The 22,493-nt window shown below is 28.3% G+C and overlaps 3 protein-coding genes across 4 annotated transcripts; 1 reads left to right on the top strand and 2 right to left on the bottom strand.

The window, feature by feature from the left end:
• Positions 1-1,768: 1,768 nt before the first annotated feature.
• Positions 1,769-4,542, bottom strand: LOC111280095 (RNA-binding protein). The gene is made up of 5 exons (XM_022867259.2): positions 4,256-4,542; positions 4,020-4,134; positions 3,662-3,896; positions 2,610-2,735; positions 1,769-2,439 (listed from the first exon to the last, which is right to left on the bottom strand). Exons 1-5 carry the CDS (start codon positions 4,333-4,335, stop codon positions 2,315-2,317), a joined length of 681 nt encoding a protein of 226 aa, XP_022722994.2. The 5' UTR covers positions 4,336-4,542; the 3' UTR covers positions 1,769-2,314.
• A 4,226-nt stretch (positions 4,543-8,768) lies between these two features.
• LOC111280127 (putative F-box protein PP2-B12) lies at positions 8,769-11,181 on the bottom strand. The gene is made up of 3 exons (XM_022867300.2): positions 10,798-11,181; positions 9,413-9,531; positions 8,769-9,283 (listed from the first exon to the last, which is right to left on the bottom strand). The coding sequence occupies exons 1-3, from the start codon at positions 11,074-11,076 to the stop codon at positions 8,881-8,883; spliced, it is 801 nt and encodes a 266-aa protein (XP_022723035.1). The 5' UTR covers positions 11,077-11,181; the 3' UTR covers positions 8,769-8,880.
• Positions 11,182-13,807: 2,626 nt separating this feature from the next.
• LOC111279933 (S15/NS1, RNA-binding protein) lies at positions 13,808-19,726 on the top strand. 2 transcript variants are annotated; one of them, XM_089756447.1, is made up of 5 exons: positions 13,808-14,847; positions 15,901-15,983; positions 16,575-16,686; positions 17,878-17,930; positions 18,554-18,735. In XM_089756447.1, the coding sequence occupies exons 1-5, from the start codon at positions 13,896-13,898 to the stop codon at positions 18,596-18,598; spliced, it is 1,245 nt and encodes a 414-aa protein (XP_089612573.1). In that variant the 5' UTR covers positions 13,808-13,895; the 3' UTR covers positions 18,599-18,735. The 2 variants fall into 2 exon arrangements, with proteins under 2 accessions (XP_089612573.1, XP_022722739.2); XM_022867004.2 differs by lacking the exon at positions 18,554-18,735 and adding an exon at positions 19,409-19,726 and having other exon boundaries at positions 13,811-14,847.
• Positions 19,727-22,493: the final 2,767 nt, after the last annotated feature.

The raw sequence follows: 22,493 nt of genomic DNA on the forward strand, positions 1-22,493 counted from the left end.
TATAATTTAAAATTTTCATAATAATTATTTTTTAATTTAATAAAATTTAAAAAATATATTTTATATTTTTATATGACATGAATTGTAATATATAATTTCCTTACAAAACATATTATAAATATAAAAATTTTATAATTTTATAAGACACAAATACATAAATCTTTAAATCTATCTCAACCAAAAAATATTTTATTATAATTTTAGTTCTTACAAATCATGGGGGGAAGACTATCCATTTAAATTGGTTATTTTTGACATGATTAAATGCCAAATAAAAAGGGTTGAGCCAATTTGTCCTCAAGAATTTTAAAATGAAGGCTAATATTCAAATATTATACAGACAAATACACCAAAAATTAAAAAAAAATATATTTATAATTTTGGGTAATTGAATATGTATTTTTTTATCTAAAATTTTAATTATTTTTAAATTTTAATGAATTTAAAGTCAAATTATATCTAATTTTATAAAAAAATAAAATTTTTAAGTGTTTATTTTATTATTTACAAAATTTAAAATCAAAATTTTATTTAAAAAAAGAATCAAATTCTTTAACTATTCGAACGAATGAACATGTATTCAACAAACTTGTTGACATATTGCTATCGCCTAACATGCTTGACCTTGTCCATGGGGAAGAAAAGAAAATACAAAAGTTAGAAAGGAAAGGTAAGGAATTCTAGAAGTCTGTCGAATAATTTTCTAAGGTCCACTAAGAAAGGAGAGGAAAATAAACGTCTACCAATGCTAGGCTAGTGAAGAAAATTGTGGCGTAGTGGTTTGATTTTTTTTTACTTGTCAGAATAAAATAGGAAGCCTACGGTGGTCACGGGGTGGCGGCGCAGTTGGCCAGCGCGTAGCTCTCGTAGCTTCTCAGCAAGAATGTAAATGTTTTGTCAATACTTGCAGATCATTCAGTTCATTCCGTCGTTATTAGGGATGATAGGTTAATCTCTTTTCCATTTCATCCGATCTGATGATCTTTTAATTTTTTTTTTAAATCAGATTTTAGTCCGATTTTAAAAAAATTTATTTTGATCAGATTATATATTTTTTTAATTATTTATTTGATTTTATATTTTTATTTATTTTAATTTTATATTTATATTAAAAAAATTTATATTAAAAATATTAATTTTAAATTAAATCAAATACGATTTTATATAATATCAAATCGAATTAATTTTGAATATTAAAAAAAAAATCATTAAATCGAATTTAAATATTATAAATATAAAATTAGATTCGAAATAAATAAAAATTTATCTTGATTTAATTATTTATCATTCATAATTATTATTGAATTAAGCTTTAACTGGAATAATTTAATTTATTCAATAAATCAAATTGAATCATCTTAATATTCAAATAATTTATAAATCTAATAAAGTTTTTAAATTATTATTTTATTTTTATATATCAATTCAAATACATAATTAAATTTAAAATTAAACATAAAAATCAAACTCATTTTTATTAAACGAAGAAAATGAAACAAATTCAAATACTCAATTTTTATAAATTAAATTTTCAATAATAAATTTCATATTAAATTCAAACATTTTCTTATATTGACTCGATCACACTCTTACTTCTAAATTATATTGAGATTGAGAGTCCTAGCCTTTGTCACCCCATTTTATTTTTATTTTTTTTAATTTTTGCTCAACTCATGGTCGAAATATGGCTTTGTAAGAGCAGATAAAACACCTTGATTGTATTGGACCTTGAAACCTTGAACTTTGCATTGATGAAACTTAAGGAATTACATCAGCTTAACCCATCGTTGGTAGACAATTAGGTCATATTATGTACAACTTAACTACATTTGCTTCTCAGTACACATGAGAGAAAAAGAAGATTTCACAAGTTGAAACCAAATATTTTAAAACCTTCCACCACCACATCTGAACTAAAAATAGCCTGCCTGGTATCAGATATTAAGATCCTGCTAATATGGACAGGTTATACAAATTTGTTCTAGCAGAATGCTACACCCAATCATTGAATCCAATGTGGTAGAGAACTGTAAATGGTAGTTTTTACTGTTAAGAAGCTAAGTCTCATCTCATGTATGATTCAGCCAACAAAATATCAATTTTCCATGGTTTCTTCTCTTTTCATTCTTCACATTTTACTCTATGTTTTACTTTGTTGAAATGATAAGATATGGAATCATAGTGTATTGATACAAAGCAGAGGATAGACTGAGATTCTGTTCATCATTACCTAAAACAAAGAACTTGATAACCATCTCTTGGCATTTGGCATTGCTTCAGTTTTAAACATACTGAAACACTGATCAGAATCAGATCAATGCCAGTCTACTATTCCTCCAAATGTTGTAGAACCCACCCCTTCCCATACTTCACCAAAGCCTACTTCCTCACTGTCAACACCTTCCATGTCACAGTCCCACCAGCCACAGCCATTTGCATCTGTCAGCAGAGAACAAAGGATAAAAAATCTTAACATCTTCACAAACAATCAAGAACTTGAAAAGAAAAGAAGGAAAACCAAAGAGAACAAAGGATTCATAGGACTTCACCAGATAATATATCATATGATTAATTCTAGAAGAAAATTTAAGAAATGATATCATGCTTACAGTGATTATAAAGGGGTTTTGGTTTCTTGTTGCTTATAGAACAATCCCTTCTTCTTTTCTTCAGGTTTTGTGGATCATCTGCCAGAACTAGAAAAGGCTTTCGTGTTCTGCGTTCTTCATCTAAATCTGCTAATCCACACAATTTCAAGCCAAATTCTATAACCTCTAATGTAAAACATCCCACAAAACTGAAGAATATAGATTTGAAGTCAAATTCATCAACATTCATATTTAGCTGTAAGAGATGTTACAACCAAACCAGAACAGAGATTCAACCCGACAATTCGTGCATTCATATCATATAATATACTAAAAATTTATGCATTTGTGTTATGTTTTACACGAAAGTTACATGTCACAATTTGTGTCCATACGAAAATATGAAATATATATTTTTTGTTTTGTTAAATATATTTATGATTTTCGCTAAAATTTCAATAATTTATTTTCTTTTTTTTTATTCATATCGTTTTCATATTATGTCATTGTGTTATATTTGAAATTGCCATATCTAACAAAGATCTAAAAAGGGTGCAAACTCATTATACCATATTTGAGCAAGAAAATGATCAAATATGTAACACACTGACTAATAATTGACATCTTGAGCTAATTAATCCATCCTTTCTGTTTCTTCTAGCTTCTACTTCCAGATTCTTTCATGTTCATTGTTCACTTACAAGCTTTGTCTGTCCTTCTCAGACAATATACCTGACAGAAAAAGGACTATGAAACCGTTGCTCCACATTCCTTTCATTCAAATCCTACTTGATCACATTATTGTAAAAAATCTAACTATTTATCATACATCATGTGATAATTAAATGGTTGATTTTTTTCAATAATATATAATGATTTGAAAGGAAATAACATATACCAACGTGGAGTAACCGTTTCATTCAATTATTTCTCATACATGAAATTGACATATGAAGACAAATTGCTTGACCATACATATATATTTAACATTTCAGTCATCTAGAACCAAGACATTAAAAAGCATATTCCAAGGATAAAGCAGGCCTAGAAAAAAAAAAAGCAACATTTAATACCTCGAAATGGATTCTGTCTTTTTCTTGAATTTTCTTCCTTTTCTTCTTCACCAACACCACCTAAACTCATTATAGAATCTACTTTCTCAGTGCTATCTTGCTTGAACTGCTCAAAAACAACTTTATCAAGAAGTTCATTTTTCTCTTTTTCCTCTTCTTTCTTTCTCTCCTTCTGCTTATCAATGGATTCCCCTTCATTTGGACGCAAAAGCAATGAAAATGGCCTTGGTTTCTCCTATCAAGATTTGGGTTATTACAAATTTTAACAAAGGAAGCTGCAAAATTTTTAAAAAAATCCATTTTATCTGCAACAAAACAGAGACTAAAAATAAAGAAAAAAAAAAGAAAAAAATATTACCTGTACAATTTTGGGAATACCAGAACTTCTGGGTAGCTTTCGGTTTAGATAATCTGATAAAGACGTAAGCTTCTTCGAATCTTCGTTACGCAAATCTTCTTTTATTTCCTTAGAACTAAATTTCATTCACAAATTTTAACAAAAAAAAAAAAGAAGAAAAAATCAGCCAAAAATCCAAAAAAAAAGGATAGAGAGAGAGAAAAGAGGGTAAGAGGAATTGGGTTCGGTTTGCTTACGAATTGGAAGAACGAGAGAGGAATGACGAAGCAATAGAGTACTGCCCGAAAGCCCTTGTTGGAGTTTGCTTTGAATTCATTTTTTTTTATTCAGTTCTTCGAAGACAAAGGCTTTTTTTTTTTTGGCTTCGATTTTTAAGATTTTGATGAAATTTTTTTCTGTGCTTCGGCGCCAATTTTTTTTTGAAGTTTTCACTTTTCAAAACTTGTTTTGTTTTTAAACAAAGGGTAACTGGCAAGAATTTATCCGGGTAATTTATTCCACAATCCCCAAACAATTTATTTGATTGTTTTTAGTCCTTAAACTTCCAATTTATTTCATGTGAGTCCTTAATTGAACCTTTTGGAATTTGGGGAATACAAATCTGCAGAGTCTAATTTAATATTACTGTTGTGGTTAAAAAATGTTCGAATTAAAAGAAAATTGTTTGAAAAGTGTTACAAAAAATTATTATGAAATATTAAAATATCTAAAAAAAATGATGTTGAAAAGTAAAAAATAGATTGTTTTAATATTATTCAAGGAAATTAATATTAAGATATAATAAAATAAATTTGAAATACTTTTGAAATAATTAATATAAATTGTTCTGAAATTTAATCTGAAAATATACAAAAAAATATTTATTAATTGAGGTTAGCTTTGTCAATAATAAATAATTGAATAAATATTTGATCATTTTACCCCAAATCATAAATCTAAACTGCAACTGCATCTCTTCCTTATATGCTTTTACGGTTGACTCATTTTTTAAATATTTAAAAATATTTTAATACAAACTATAATATATTTAGCAGTACGTTTGGATCCAAAATTACGTTTTGGAACCCAATCACAATGCTAATGTAAGCTTCAAACAACAATGACCAATGACACCTTAACTGAAATTTTACCAAATAATTGACAGCTAAGCTAAATGTTAAGCTCAACTTTAATTTTATGGTACAAAAATATTCTACTCTGATCAAAATCTTTTTTTTTTTTTCAATATTAAAAAGGTTAACATATCAACAATAATAGACATTATAATTTTAAATACAACATGATGATACAGTAAAAAATAATATAAAAAAATACAAATATGAGATGTTTTAAAATTTTAATAATAATTATATGCTAGTTTAATGAAATAAAAAAAATATTTTTATTTTTATGTCAACACAAATTTGATATGTAATTTTTTATATAAAATATGACATAAATACATAAATTTTAATATTTTATATGACTCAAATATATGAATTATCGTATCTAAACAAAATCATTATAAATTTAATTTATTCTATTCTTTTTATTAACATCTTTGTGAATAGAAATTCAATAGCAAATTGATTACTTAATCTATAGTCTAAAATAGTACCACATGTTTTATATCTCATAAAAGACATGCATTCAAAATTTGCATTAGACATGGCAATTAATGTTTTGATATATTTTTTTATATGTGTAATAATATGAATTATTAAAACATGAACACGATACGAGTTATAAAACGTGTTTAAATAATAAATACAAATACAATATGTTTAATATATGTATTATATGCAACATAATATAATTAATACAAATCATAAATTCATTTAAACGCGATACGAATAAACACAAATAATACAGATATACGTGAATAAACACGATTAATATGAATATATACAAATAGATATGATTAACATAAATATATACAAAAATATGACTAAAATAATAAATAACTATAAACTATCCATAATTTACAATTTAATAAATTTAACATATTAATAATATAAAAAAGTATTTACAGATTAAAAAATAAAAAAATTTTAATACTCATTTAATATGTATTTAATATATATTTTAATTTATATTATATAACTATATTAATTTTTAGTAGATTAAATTCAAAATGATAAATTATTAAAGATTAAGTAATAAGATAATAATGTATAGGATTAATATTAATATTTATATTATTAAAATATAAAATAATTTTATAATAATTATTAAATGAGTATCATAATTAAATATTTAAAATAAAATTTATATGATATTAAATAGTTAATTAAATATCATAATTAAAAATTAAAATAATATTTATATTAAATTAAAATAAATATAAAAAATATATTAAACATGTACTCGTATAATAATATTAAATTAAATATATTATTCGTATTATGTTACATATTTAAATAAATCAACATATATATGACACAAAATATGTTATATCAAAATTTATGTTGATATAAATAAATATAAAATACATTTTTTTAAAACATATATATAATACTTTTATATCATATTATCGTATCATAAAATTATATAATTAGCACCAACAAAAATTCACAATAATAAACTGAATGTCATGTGCAATCAAATGAGACTAACTTAAATCGTATAAACGACGCGTGCACGCACACACATATCACCAAATACCCATCATAAGATGGGCATTGGATGCAAATCCAATAGCTTTCGGTTTAGAAAATCTGATAATGATGTAAGCTTCTTTGAATCTTTGTTACGGAATCCTTCTTTTACTTCCTTAGAACTAATTGCATTCACATTTTTACACAAAAAAGAATAAAGAAAAAAAATCAGCGAAAAATCCAAAAAAATTCGAGAGAGAGAGAGAGAGAGAGAGAAAATAGGGTAAAAGGAATTGGGTTGGGTTTGCTTACGAATTAAGAGAGGAATGATGAAGCAATAGAGTGCTGCCCGGAAGCCCTTGCCGGTGCTTGCTTTGAATTCTTTTTATTTTATTTTATTTTTCTTCACTTTTTCGAGGACAAAAGTGTTTTTTTTTCCTTCGATTTTTTAGATTTTGATGGCTTTTTACCGTGCTCCGGCGCCAATTTTTTTTTTTTTGAAGTATTCACTTTTCAAAACTTGTTTTGTTTGGGAACCAAGGGAACGGGCAAGAATTTATCCGGGTAATTTATTCCACAGTCCCGAACATTTTATTTGGATTCTTTTTCAGTCCTTAAATTTACAATTTCTTTCATGTGAGTCCTTAATTTTTTCTCAACATTCAAAAGGTTAAGACATCAAGAAAACATTAAAAATTCAATTTATTCTATTCTTTTTATTAACAATTTTGTGAACAGAAATTCAATAGTAAATAGATTACTTAATCTGCAGCCCCAAATAAAAATATATGGTTTATATCACAAAAAACACATGCATTTGAGATTAGCGTCAACAAGAAATTCATGATGGTAAATTCAATGCCATATGCCATCAATATGGAACATACCTGAATCATCAAAACAACACGTGCATGCGCGCACACGCATATATCACCAAATCCCTAACTCAAGACGGGGAATTGGATGCAAATCAAATTGTTACAAACAGTATGATCACAAAAGTATTACGATGTACAATGTGAGACGTTGATGATAACCTTAGAGAAATGAGATTTTGGCTTATAAGTGAGCAAATAGCAAATCGACCTAACAATCTAAAACATGACATGGTCACATATCATGAATACAATATGAAAAATGGATACAAAAGTGACACAATTTAAAATTTTAGCAATCATTATATATGGGTTTAACAAATCTGAAAAAATGTATTATATGTTTTCGTGTTGACACGAATTATGACATAATTTTCGTGTAAAATATGATACGAATACATGAATTTTAATATTTTACACAATACGAATAAATGAGTCGTCAGGTCTAATAGCAGGGATGCATGTAAAATTGATATTATCACTATCAGATTAAAGGCTGAAGACTCCAACAGTCTCTTATGTAGAAGATTTGCATTGAGTCATACCCAACATTCAGAATTCAGAGCAACATAATTGACAAGAAAGGTAGCAGCAAAGTGGCTTTTCTATCAAACATAAGATAAAATGGAAGATTTGTTATTTGACTCAAATACTCAATACTTGATTTGAGGATCTCAGTTTACTTTAAAAAACAGCAAAGGATTGATCAAGGCACTACTGCTGCAACTGTCGTTAAGAGAAGCATAAAATACTAAAAATGATCGAGTTATCATAAAATACGAAGAAATTCTGACCATCCGCCATCTTTAAGCCTAATCTCATATAAAAAAATGCTTTCAATTATTGAATAGGTTGTAATTATCTCAAGATAAGAATTGAGTGGACAGATGGAAATAGAGCTGGCAGATTTCTTCTATGAACAAAAGTGAGAATGGTTGCTGGTGGATTAGGCCTAAAGTGACATACATGGCACAGATGCATGTGATTTGATAACAGACTTAAGGACCACACTAGTCTTTCATTGAAAAGATCAGTACTAAGAGTCTAAGACTTGAGAGATCAACATTCAGCACGACACAGCTAAACATAAAAATTTTAACCATCTATCCTATCATGTAGTAGTTGAATATAGCAAAAAGTAACAGGCTTTGCACTCTAGCAGATCTACTTCTTTGTTTCTACTGGTTTGCTAAGACGGCATATCTAAGTAAACAAATTGAAAGGTTTGGTTTCTCACCTATAATCAAGAAAAGATTTCACAATCCAAATTAGCAGTACTTGAACAGGAAAGGCCGATTGGACGTCACTTCTACAACTATAGTATACCACACTAGCAAATGTTCCCACTAAAAATGTTGTATATATGTCACAAACAATAATGTTTATCACGGCATACTATGAAACTCTTTTCTATCTGATATCTTTAGGCCTAATATCAATTCCTTCAACAATGAGGCCCTTCTTAGGGATATAGTTATCAACCTCCCGCAAACTACAAATAGCTTTCCCATCATCACCGTGTTCATTGAAGAACTCACCCAACTTAACCTCCATCCACCCATCTCCTCTCTCACGAGAAAATTGAGGAATATTTTCTGAAGGATCTAGGAATACACGAAAAGTTCGCCCGGCATCACTTTGTTCTAACTCAACATGCAGGTCTACAGGTTTTTTCTCAAATCCATATCTAGGTGTTGCAAATTTATATACAAGGTAAGCTACATAAGTTGTCTTAGGAGACAAAATTTTAGTCTCTATTGTTCCCTTCACATCCAGCCACCACACCTGTCTGAGCTCAGCCACTTCAGAGAACCTAAAAATGCAGTCAGTCATATATGAATTATTTATAGAAATGAAATTTTGATCCCTAAGACAGTACAATATAGCAACATAATTATTAACTTTTCAAGCAAATAAGAAGAGGATTCAAGAGCAGACACACCTAGACTCAGGCAGATGTCTCCATCTCCAGTAGTTAGGCGTGTTTGACCAAGCAATTGAAAGCCTTCGAGCCGCCAACATGTAACATTTTTTCCCAGTCGCTTTATCCAGACCAAAGCTCTGTATAGAAAAATCAAGGTGGTAAACATACTAATGTTCTTAACATATGCGTCAAATAGGAAAGCATTAAACCGGGTATAACATACAATTCTACTGGTTTGGGTCCACAACTCAAGAAGTTAGTCTCCTTTACATTTTAGCCATTAAAATCCAACCAGAATCCCAGAATAATAATATATTGAAAAGGAGAAAAGCTATGTTGTATACCAGATTTTATAGCATAAGTAACAAAGTCACAGTAGTTCCAAAATTAGGATTCCACGACATAAATCTCTCATTATTGGATGGCAAAGTCACTCAAAAATAGGATCTAGGCATCATATGCAATTGATCAATTCTAGAAATGCACATAATACAATTTCCCAAGAACTTATGATTAATGTAGAAATTGTAACATATCGAACCCCAAAAAGAAAGGACAAACATTACAGAATTTGTAAAATATAAACCATGGACAAACTCGCACAAATATTAGGGTGAACTGCCCACCAGGGGGGACCTCAGAACTTTTTCACAAATTATGGTGGGCAGAAAACTAGATTTTCTGCTATGCCAACAAATCACAAGGTGGATATTAGTACAAATAAATTGAGGCATCAATCTAACTATCTAAATTAACTATATGTCATTAGTCTTAGCAGGCTTCTTGTCACGATCCACAGCAACTTGTGAGGCATCATCTGCTTTGACCCTACTAAGCTCCACGGTTTTGTCCCACAAAAGACATAAGGTAAAGGTGGTATGAGCATTTATATCCCAAGACTAACTCTAGTTCACAGTGAATATTAGATTCATGGCTCCTCTCTAGGACCATGAAACATTGTCATTTCTCATAGCTCCCCTTCCTGATTGATTCAACATTTTCAATCATCCAAACTTTCATATGGACTGCCTAAAAAGTTTTGCTACTACTCACCACACGAAATCATTTGACAAAGCTTGACTTCCAAACCATTGACTTATACATTTTCCAGGAAATTCCCCGGTTTCAAAATGGTCAAAAGTGTGTCAGCCTAAACAATTGGGGTTTTATCAAATAATTATAACCATCTAATCCATCGACACAGGAACAACTCTAAAGCTAAATTCTCCAAAGCCAAACAACTCAATTACCATGCTAAATAAATACCCAATCAATAGATTAATTCCACTTTATTTTCATCTAAATAAAAAATACCCAAATCTTAGGAAGCCCATTTTATTACAAAACTGACCAAATTAAAGACAAAAATTAACATAAAAATTAAAAAATATATATACGTTTACCATGGTACCGTTGTCAATAACAACAGGGTTATTGCAAAGATGGAAATACAGCTGGGTCTTGGACATGGAAGCAACCAACTGGTTGGAAGATGATGATGAATTGGAAATGATATCATAACAATCAGGCGGCAGAAATTTGCCCCAAATGGTATCCGAATCAGCGGCTGATCTGAAGACAGGAGAGACAAGCTTTGATCTACAAACATCGATTGGGGATGTAAAAGAAAGTATGTAAGAAATACACTCTTCTGGTAATTTGTTGGTAATATCCGGTTTCATTGTTTGGCCTTCGATTTCTCACTTCATTTCCAGTTTGGTGTTTCTAGTTTTTACATTAAAATTTTCTTTCCTTTTGACCGTTTCATTTTTAATGTCTTGACTCAATGGCTTTATTTCTTAAAAAGTACTCGAAGCTTTTTGTATTGCAAGTATGTAAGTACGTTACTTTATTCAACGACTATGATTTATGAAGATCGTTTTTCGAAAAAAAATTATTGAATCTTGACTTTAATATTTTTTAATATGTTGACTTGAATAGCATATTGAAAAGCATTGAATTTCTTAAAATTTTTTTTAAGATAATTATGAGATTATTTAATAATAAGAAAGTAATTATAATTAATTGTTGATTTAAAATAAAGATTTATATTTGATGTATTATCAATATATAAATTTTATAAATTATCAAAAAATTAGATCATATTATCATATTAATGAATAAATGTAAAATTTAATATTTTTTTTAAAAATTTACTCATTAATAAAATAATATCATTTGATTCACGTTATTAATGTGTGATATCATTTTATTCACTAACAATTTATAAAATTTATATATTTATAATACATCAAATATAAATATTTTAAAAAAATATATAATGAATTATAATTAATTCTAATATTTTATATTTCTCTCATTATTAATTTTTATATATTATTTATACCACCAATATAAATAGGGGTTTGTATACTCTTTTATATAAGTGATAATATTAATTATTTTAAGTATTTCTCTTGTGCATGTAAGTCGCCATGGTCGAATCCCATATTTCTTTGTATTATTATCTTCTTAATTTTTCTCTTATTAATTTATATTCGTGCTAACATTTTTATTTAGAACTTAACATAATACCATAATTCAGATATTTTTTATTTTTCTTATTTGTTGTTGTTGCTTATTATCCATTTCAAGTTTGTTGCATGGTAAATTTTGTCTCCACTTACGTGCAATTAGATTTATTAAAATAATATTATCTTAATTATATTAAATATTAATTTTTTTTATAATTTTATATTTAAATTAGATTCGTCAATTGAATATTTAACATAATAAATTAAGCTCATGAGATATCGTAATAGGAAGATCAAACTACCACCTATTCCAAGCATTATACATAATCGACTCCATATGATATATGAATTACATTTGGTGAGCAATAAGAGTGATAACAATTTAGTTTAAATTAGATTCGGTTTATTTTTTTAAATATTATATAATATTATGAAAATTAAAAATTTGATCTAAATTTAAATTAAATATTTATTTTATTTGAATCAAACATAATTTTATTAGTTTAATTTATTGATTTTTAATTTTTAAAATTTTTAAATACTATTTTAATATAAAATTTTAATATATTTAATACTTTAATATAAAATTATTATTATCATTTTATAAAAATTTAAAATATATATATTTAAAAATATATATAATTAAGTTAAAATTTTTTTATTTTTTATTTTTTAATTTAAAATGTAATTCAAATTTAATATACATATTTAATATTTAAATTTAATTCGAATAGAATAAAAAAAATTGATCCGAAATGAATAGAATATTTATGATTTTTGAATAGATTTTTTGATTTCTTAATTTTGTTTCATCTCTAACGAGCAACATGTAAAAATTGGAAAAAAGATCCGAAAACCTAGAACCTTCATTCTCATTCTCTGCAACTCTCCAGTTTCCCTTTATTTTCCTTTTTTCTCGCATATAGTTACTGATTTGAACATCGGAAAGCATCTTAAAATCTCAACTCTTTTTTTTTTTTGACCTTTTTCCTAAGCAATCAACTGATTGGACGATGATGATGAATTGAAAGCGATATCATAACAATCGAACGGCAGAATTTCGCCCCAAATACTATCTGAATCAGACGTTGATCTGAAGACAGGAGAGACAAATTTTGATCTGCAAACATCGGTTGGGGATGTAAAAGAAAGTACATAAGAAATACACTCTTCCGTAATATGATGGTAATATGTGGTTTCATCTTTTGGGTTTTGAATTTCTCACTTCATTACCAGTTTGGTGTTTTTAATTTTACCTTTGTTTTTTTTTTTTTTTGACCATTTTGTTTTTTATGTCTTAATTCAATGACCTTATTTCTTAAAATGTAGTATTGCAAATATAACTGTCGTTGCTTGAGTATAATTTTCGATTAGATTTGTTAATTTAAAATATAAAATATATAAATATATAAATAAAAATATTAAAATAATATAATTTAAATTTTTAAAAATATAAATAAATTTAATAAAATTAAAAAAATTTATTTTATATCTTCATATTTATATAAATTATAATATATAATTTTTATGTAAAATAAGATATTAATATAATATTTATACGATACGATAATATAAATTATTAAATTTATTTATGATAATTATTTTTTAAAAATTTATTAAATTTTGACTTTGTAATTTCTCAAATATTTTTTAATACACTAATTAACTTTTTATGGTAGAAACTTTTCATCTATTTTTTTTTGTTAAATTAAAGAATAATTACCTTTTTTTAATATTAAAAAAATAAAAAACTATATATATAAAAAAAAAGAGAACCATAAAACGAACGAAGAATCTGTTTTCTTAATATTTACAAAAATAATTTGTTAATTTTTTTTGTCAATATATTTGTATTAAAAAAAAAAAAGGACCTGCTTCAATTCAATGCAAATCAAACCCAAGAACCGTCTCTAAATAATAAATTATAATTTTAAAATTTATAATATATCATTTAAAAGAGAGCCGGTTCCTTTCACTCGCTCCACCTCTCCCTAAAACCCTAACAACAGCTCTCTTCCAATCCCTACATGTCTATGGCTCTCCATCTGGCCAGATCCCAACGCAGATCCCTCACCAACCCTTCTCTCCTCCACCGTTTCTCCACTTCCTCAAATGACCCAAACAACGAAAAAGCCACCGCCAACGACAACTACTCCAGCAATAATCCCCCTTCAGTCTCTTCTTACTTCAGCGATGTCAAAGCCAGCCTTAAACAACAACAACAACAACAAAAGCAAGAGAGACCCAGAAACCCCACTTATCCTTCAACTCCATCTTCCAAACCCATGTCCATGAGCGCTTCGTTACAGGAAATCCGCAAGAATCTCTCCGAGTTCCGCCGACGATCCGCCGTGCCGCCTCCCACTGAGTCCTCTCCAACACCTTCACAATCACAGTCCCGTATTTCATTCCAAGAGTTATACAAACGGAACGTCTTAGCAAAACAGGGGGTGTCCAATGAAAGCCCTGACAGTTCCAGTCCTGGTGGGAAATTGTCGTTTGATGCTATAAGGAATAGTCTACGGCAAATGAGATCGAATTCTGAGGCGAATAATGTGGAAAGAAAACCGGGGTCGTTTTTGTCTTTGTCTGAATTTAAGGATAGTTTAAAGTCGAAGCCTTCGGATGACAATGTGGTCCGCCCGGTGATTGGAGGGTCGTCGAGCGAGCTGCCAACCTCAGTTTTTGGGAGGGAGATGAAGGAGATGACCAAGGGAAGACAGGCTGCGATGAAGACAGATTTTGTTAAGATGTATGGTTATACAGAGTTGGGGCTGAAGTTGAAGGAGTTGCGGCCAAAGGCAAAGGGAGGGGAAGGGTGGTTTTCCTTGCGGGAGTTGAATGAAAGGTTGATGAAGTTGAGGGAGATGGAGGAGAAGGAGACTGAGTCGCGGATTGGTGGGGTTTTGTTTAAGGATTTGAGGGAGAGCTTGTCTAAGCTAAAGATGTCTGAGGACGAGAAACAGAAAAAAACGTCCCGTAAGATTTCTACTTATGAATTTCTTATGTCTTACATCAGTTAGCATAACGTATTTTGCGTTGTTTCATAGGATTGATGGTAGAAAATCTTAAATTTTGCATTCAATGTCAATAGATGAAAAGGGGAAATCACTAAGTTTGATTCTCAATGATGTGAATGAATGTAATAAACTGGAAGTCTGTGATTTGTTATGAAATGGGAATTAAAAAAAGAGCATAAGTGGTAAAGGCCTCTTCTTGAATCAAAGTTCTGAGTGCGGAGGACTCAAAGAAGATTCTTGGTGATTTTAGCTATGAACAATTTATTGAGGTTGATAGAAAATATAGCTTTTCTGTTTTTTTTTTTTCGAGGATAAAGACTCAAACTAAAACCTTTCTGCTTTTACTAGTCAATCTATAGGAAGGGTTTTGTTGTTGATTTTTAGCTATGAACAATCTATTGAGGTTGATAGAAAATATAGCTTTTCTGTTTTCTTTCTTTTTTTTTTTTTTCAAGGATAAAGGCTCAAACTAAAACCTTTCTGCTTTTACTAGTCAATCTATAGGAAGGGTTTTGTTGTTGATTTTTGGTGTTTCACCTAAAGTTTATTGTTTGTTTTTTAAAACCAGATGGCTGCGGCAACAGTTTCATTGTAGCTGATATATAACACACTGCTTGCAGCTAAAAACTTTGAGAACAGTATTTCGAATTTCTTTCAAATTCTTGTATTTCTTTGGGGGTTCAAAACTAAAATCCATCATGGTAAATCAAATCTTTTATATGACTCAATCAGTTGAACTATTCTACTCTCGGTTAGTTTTTTGGGTCAGAAATCTAAGTAGGGAGATCGGTTCAAGTGTCCATTGTCTTAAGTTTACTGGTTTCTTTCTGAAGGAAAAATTACTGTAAATGTTATCTAGTTGTCTAAAGATTTTCTTTTTTGTGGGCTGTGGAATCTGAGATTTTATTTGATTGAATGTTGCTTGTACTGAGGGATCATGTGTGACATCCTCTAAGCACTGAAAGTTGACATGTCTAATATCATATAATATATTGATCTCTTCTTGTTTCAGTCCAGAGAATTGATATATTGGACCACTTGGGTAGAACTCCAAATTTTATGTTGCAGCCTCCAAAGGAGTATTTAGTTGAAAAGGCAAGTTTATTTTTCCCCTTTTCTTCTTGTGTCCTTTACTAATTGATAGTTGAAGTTGAGTCTGTGTGGTTAACCGTCATACTAACTCCTACTGCACATATTCTTATGTTAATCAGGAGCTTTCGTATTCATCCTATTTCATATTCTTTCTTCCTGTGCATAACTCATACTTCACATATTCTTATATTAATCAGGAGCTGGCTTTCCCATACATCCTATTTCATATTCTTTCTTCCGGTGCACATTTTCTTGTTAATAGAATTGGAAATATGAAAAGAAATTCATTATTATTTGATGCTTGCTTTGTTTTTTATACAAAAATTTTTCAGTGGATACTCTTGAAAAAGTTTAAGGTGCTTAATTTCTTCTTGTACTTTCTATCTTTTATTTTTTTAATCTTTTAGATGATTGAAGTGACTGACCTCTAGTAAGACTGTTTTGGACAAAATTTGTTGACCTAAAGGTCGGTGCTGGTATCCTTGTGTTAATCAAGCAACCTATCCCTAGGTTACTATGATTGAATTATTTTGGTAGTTTTATTTACTAAAATCATCAATATTTAAACCTAATACTCTTACAATGCTTTTGCAGTATTTCCATCCAGATAACATGTCTTCTGCTGAAAAACTAAAAATTGAGCTTGCAAAAGTTAGAGATGAATTTAAGACGTCAGAGTCAGATTGTGGATCTGCACGTGTTCAAGGTGAAGTGTTATTGTGCCGTAGACTATAACCTTAATTTTTCACATGCATGCTTGTAGCTACTTTATTTGAATTTTCCTCAGATTTTTTAGTTGAACGGTATAAAAGCCTTCCATGCTCTAATTACCTTTTTGCAAATGTTAAATTAGAAAAGCTTTCGTTTATTGTAAATCAAATCGTCGCTTTGTACTATTAAATAATGGGTAAGAAGATAAAATTGAAAATAAACTTAGCATGGATATACTATGCAAAAAGATGTTATCATCTGGTATGCTGAATCCAACATTCCAAAAGGGTGTTCTTTTTGGAATGGTAGTGCAGACTGTGATTGCTGAGAAGATAGAGAACTTTTTAAATGTTTATGTTTGGTGAGTAAGTACCATTTTGTATTCTCTCTAGAAAAAGCTTTTTGTGCTATTATGGTTTTTTACATGTTTAATTAACATTTATTTATTGGATAATTGATTTTTGTATAGATAAAGAATGCAAAATTATGATAATTAAGTATTTTTATATCTGATTAAAGGGATCAAAGTAGCATTTTGTCAGATACATAGCTGTAAGATTAACTTTTGAGGTCTTTCTAAAATTTGGGAGATAAGAAATGCGTATTAGTTAGGGGAATTTTTATTTTTATTTTTATTTTTTTAAAAAATGAAGTCCCTGTTTTGATCCTTTGGAGCCTTAACAGCCTTGAAAATAATGGACTGGTAAAGGCTATCCAGTGCATGCTTGGAGTTCTGATTGTGAGAAAGTCACATGGGAAAAGTAAATATCCATCCAGCTGAAAGCCTTTTGTATTTCTCTTAAATATTTACCAGCCTTTGATTAAGACTATGATGCTTAGAGGAGTTGCTAAGCATTATACGATTCAAGTTTAGTCTTAAGTCGCATGTTTACAGATCCTTGGTAATACTTGTATGTTACTTGTTTTCTTATTTTTGGTACTAAACTCATAAGTAATAGAGATTTGACTGTTAGATTAGTTAGATTAGTTTGCTATTCTATCTCGTATTTCACCAATTGGATCATAGAAGGATGAAAGTATGAAATTTTTCTCAGAGTTGACGATTACTTAAAGATTTTGATATTATTGCTGTAGTCTGGAAGTTTTTTGATCACATGTACTGTTTTTCATCATTAATGATCTTTTTATTCTCGGGCCATTGATGCCTTTTGGTGGTTTTCTGCAGTGGCACAACTCACTACCAAGATCAAACATCTGTCATCGGTTCTGCATAAAAAGGTAACATTAAAACTGAGATTCTCATTATATTTTAGTTGCTTTTAATGCAATATTATGTCATTTCCTATTTTACTTCACCTTCTTGGTTGAAATAAGAATGGATTACAAGATGGCTTTTGGAAGTGATAGTGGCTATTCTCATGCAAATGTTGAGTGATCAGCATGTACAGCCTTGTAGCTTATGTTAAAAAAAAAGGGAAAGAACCTTGATCTCTTAGGGATACGTAATAGATGTGTTTACATTGATCTAAATAACTTTGATATCTCTTTCTCCAAAGAGCCCTACTTCTATCCTTTGCTATTGATGGGTTTATCCTGTAAAAGCATTTTTCTGATTATCCTTTATCAATATCCCTTGTGTCCTTCCATTACTTTTAGTGTACCTTTCTTTTCCTGCTAAACGAAGAAAAAAGAGAAACACAAATACATTTCTATCAATGTTTTCCATAAATATTACCATATTCTTGAAATAATAAATTGTCCAATGCTTTGTCAATTTTTTTGCGTTCATGTGTTTGGAGGATACCAGATACGTGGTTTAAAATGTTAGAGATCTGACACTGTGCAATGATCTTTATTCACTAGCTCTTTATTTGTTTTGCTTTTTCTTTCATTAACCATAGGCCATCAAATCTTGGATCATTGTTAAAGCAGGAAATTTGTCTTAATTACCTCAGAACTTTTGTTAATGTCAAAGTAGCCGATCAACAGTGTAATATGAGATGTCACTATAATAAGATTTGGTGTGGAGGGAACAAAAGAGCTGATGTAATTGAATGTCTTAAGGTTTTAACTGGCTGTAGCAATCATATTTATACCCGGAGCTAGATCAGCATGGCAAAAAACTGCAATTGTTTGTTGTAGGAGCAGCAGCTTTGATGGAACTGGAGTTCACTCCATTTTGCCAGTTCTGTCATTTAGGATATGACTGTATGTGATCTGGGTTTGTAATACTAAGGTTATATTTGATGCATAGGATTATTAATAAGATAGGATGATAATCATCCTATTTCATGTTTGATTTATATCTAAAACGAGAGATAAGGATTACAAGGAGAATTAATGTCCCTTTGGCATAGGATTATTTAATCCTCTCTAAGTGGACTGGATTATTTTTAATTTATGGGATTAAACTTGTATGTGCAATTATACCCTTGAAAATTACATCAATAATTTAAATTGTATAAACTTAGAAGAAGGATAATTTTGACAAAAAAATAAATTATCTCATCCTAATCGTTGCATATATCTAACACAAAATAAGATAACATTATTTAATTTAATCTTGTTCATAATATCATCATATCTTATCTTATCAAAATCTTGTATACCCGACATGGTCTAAATGGCATTTCGTTGTCATTAGAAGCAGTGAAGTATATCCTGGTTGGTAACATGAGTGGTGCTCTTTTTTAATGGAAATTTATTTATTAATAAAATGCATTTGATATATTTTATTTTTAATCATTACTGATTAGGATAAGCACTCAAGGAAAGGTCTTCTAGCAATGGTGCAGAGGAGGAAGAAGTTGTTGAAGTATCTCCGAAGAACTGACTGGGATTCCTATTGTCTTGTTCTCTCAAAGCTTGGTCTCAGGGATAATCCGGATTACAAGAACTAGACTGACTAATTAGCAAATGAACTATTGTAGAAATCTTTCAGAACCAAAGAGAGTACTTCAGTGTAAGCTCTTTCATGAAATTTTTATAATGAGGTTGATCGATAACATTTTGTATCAATTCAGGGAGATAGAGGAAAACGGAAAATTTTAATTGAACTTTTTTATTTTCCATCATTCAGTTTTGAGTCCCTATAGGAAATGATTGTAGGGTTGTTTGAGTTTTGAATAATCCTGGCAGTTCATGTCACTGGATCGTGTAAAATATTGTATTCGTATCGTATTTTATATGAAAATCAAATGTTACAGTTCGTGTTGATACGAAAACATAAAATATAATTTTTTGATTTTATTAAATTTATTTATGATTTTTTTAAAATTTTAAGTCATGTTATATTCGTGTTTTTTATTTGTATTATTTTTGTATCGAATCTCGTATCATGTATCAAATTACCTGGTCTAATTTTGAATTAACAAAAATATTTAGGGTAACTGTTGGAGAAAAATGTTCATGTGTTTCCATTAATAAATCCTATTTCAATAAGCCTATTACTCTTGCAGTTGAATTTTGTTAACCTACTACTACAGTTACTGCAGTCTTTTTCTCAGATAGAAAAACAAAATAATATTATGGATATATTGGAAATTTTTTGGATGTGTTTTCAGTTCCATTCTCTTCATTAAGAATAGTCTATTTAGAATCTTGAGATCTTAAATTTAAATTTTATTATGTATGGGTTTGATTTAATTTTATATTAAAATTTTCTAGTTAACATTGATTAGTTTGTTTGTTTGATTATTCAATTATATAATATTTAATTATAATTGTAATTTCTATTTTACTTATAATTTATAAAAATTAATTCTTATTATTTATAAAAAAAATATTATTTTTTTTTGTCTGAAATCTCTCGGTGTTTAGTAGTTATTTTAAACTTCGATTAATTCAAAATTAAATCAAGTGGAATGTGATGAGAGGAATAAGCTCTCTTGATTAAGTTATAACCTGTAGCAGTCATCCATTTTCGGTTCAATTGGACATTGATTGGTTCCATTGATAAACAGTTTAATACATATCTTTTGATCAAACAGTCCATCAATTTTGATTCAATCGATCTTATTTTTTTCAAAACTAGTGTTGTCCAAAGTGATTAATGGGTTTATTATTAGAATTTTTTTAATGGGTTATTATTAAATGATAATTTTTAATAATTTAATAAAAATTTATATTTGATGTATTATTAATGTATAAATTTTATATACTGTTAATGAATCGCATTATGTCATTTTATTAATGAGTGAATATCAATCTTTAAAATAATTTATTAATGAGTTGATATTATTTGATTTATTGATAATATATAAAATTTATAAATTAATAGTGTATTAAATATAAACCCAATAATAAAATTGAATGATAAATTTAATCATAATACGAGATAAACATGAGAGTTCAAATAATTTAATATGATCATTTAAATATGTGTTTGACACATTTTACTGAATTAGTGTGATTTAACGGTTGTATATGCCTTCGACTCAATAAGCTTTTGATGAAGAGGTTTCTAGAGTTGTTTAATTAATTAGGGTAAGCTCTCCTTTTCATTTCTACAAGTTACAATAACTATCTATTGAGTATCGCTGATAAGAGAAGAGCAACGAGGAATGCCTAACCACTTCAATGATCATTTTACTTTTATGAATTCATCGTAACTACCCAAATACTTATGCCAAGTCTCATTAATTAATTATGATGTTCTAATTTTGACACAATAATCTTGGGTTAGACATTACATGTGGTATTAGATTCAGATTATGTGACATTAGGGCTCTAAAATCAAGTTAATTAATTTATTTTTGGATGAATTGCTTATTTAGGGTAAAATTAAGTTGTCAATAAATCTTAAATTTTAATCTTTATTTTTCGAAATTGATTAAGGAATTTTGTTTCTCTTTCAAAGAGAATTAAATCCATATAAAGATTATTTTCTAATTCTTTATATGAAGAGAGAAATCGAGATTGAAGGTTTTCGGTTCTAAATTTTAATTCAAATTTTAATTTTGATTAAAATATCAATATCTTATGTATTTAATCCGAAATGTGACATGAATTCACAAATAATAAAATTTTATTTATAATCACTCCTTGAAACCATCTACATTATCCACACATAAACTTTCAGAGCTTTAATTTTTTAATAAAAATATAATGGATTGCTAAACAATGTAGTTTGTTCAAGAGAGAACCAAAACAAATTTTTATATACAAATTTTGTTTGTTTTGTGATAAAATTTTACAGTATTTGATTGGAAGGAAGGAGTGTGAAAAAGAAAATTATTTTTTATTTTTTTTCATTTAATAAAAGGAAAATGGGATGAATGAAGAAAAATTAGTGAATTTGTACAATTTTTTCTCTACAAATCTAAAATGTGAGAAAAAATATTTCTTCAACTTAATTTAATAAATTTATTTATAATTTTACCCGTTTCGTTTTTCACTCTTTTTATTTTTTATCCTTCACACCAATCATAATGAAAAACTTTAAGATTTAACATATTTTTTTTCATAATATAATATATATAATATCATTTTTGTATAAAGAAAATTGAAATATGACCCCACTAAAAAGACTATAAAATCAAACTTAAAATTTTTATTTAAATTTTGAAGATTATTTTTGCATCCACTATCCTTAGAGTTTAAATTTCACTATCAAAATTAGAAAGGTAACATATACATCTTTGGATATATTAAAAAAATAAAAAATTTATATAATAAAAATATATTTATTAATTTTTAATTTCGTTTATAAATATATATATAATCATACAACGAGTAATTAAGACAAAAGGTTACCAACAAATGGTTGATCAAATTAGTAAAAATTTTTTTTTTTCGTAGAATAATTTTAAGTTTGAATATTATCGATGATCGTTTGTTAGA

Source organism: Durio zibethinus, chromosome 27 (genome assembly GCF_047325235.1).
Source record: "Durio zibethinus cultivar Kanyao isolate XHJ-2024 chromosome 27, ASM4732523v1, whole genome shotgun sequence".
Lineage (NCBI taxonomy): Eukaryota > Viridiplantae > Streptophyta > Magnoliopsida > Malvales > Malvaceae > Durio > Durio zibethinus.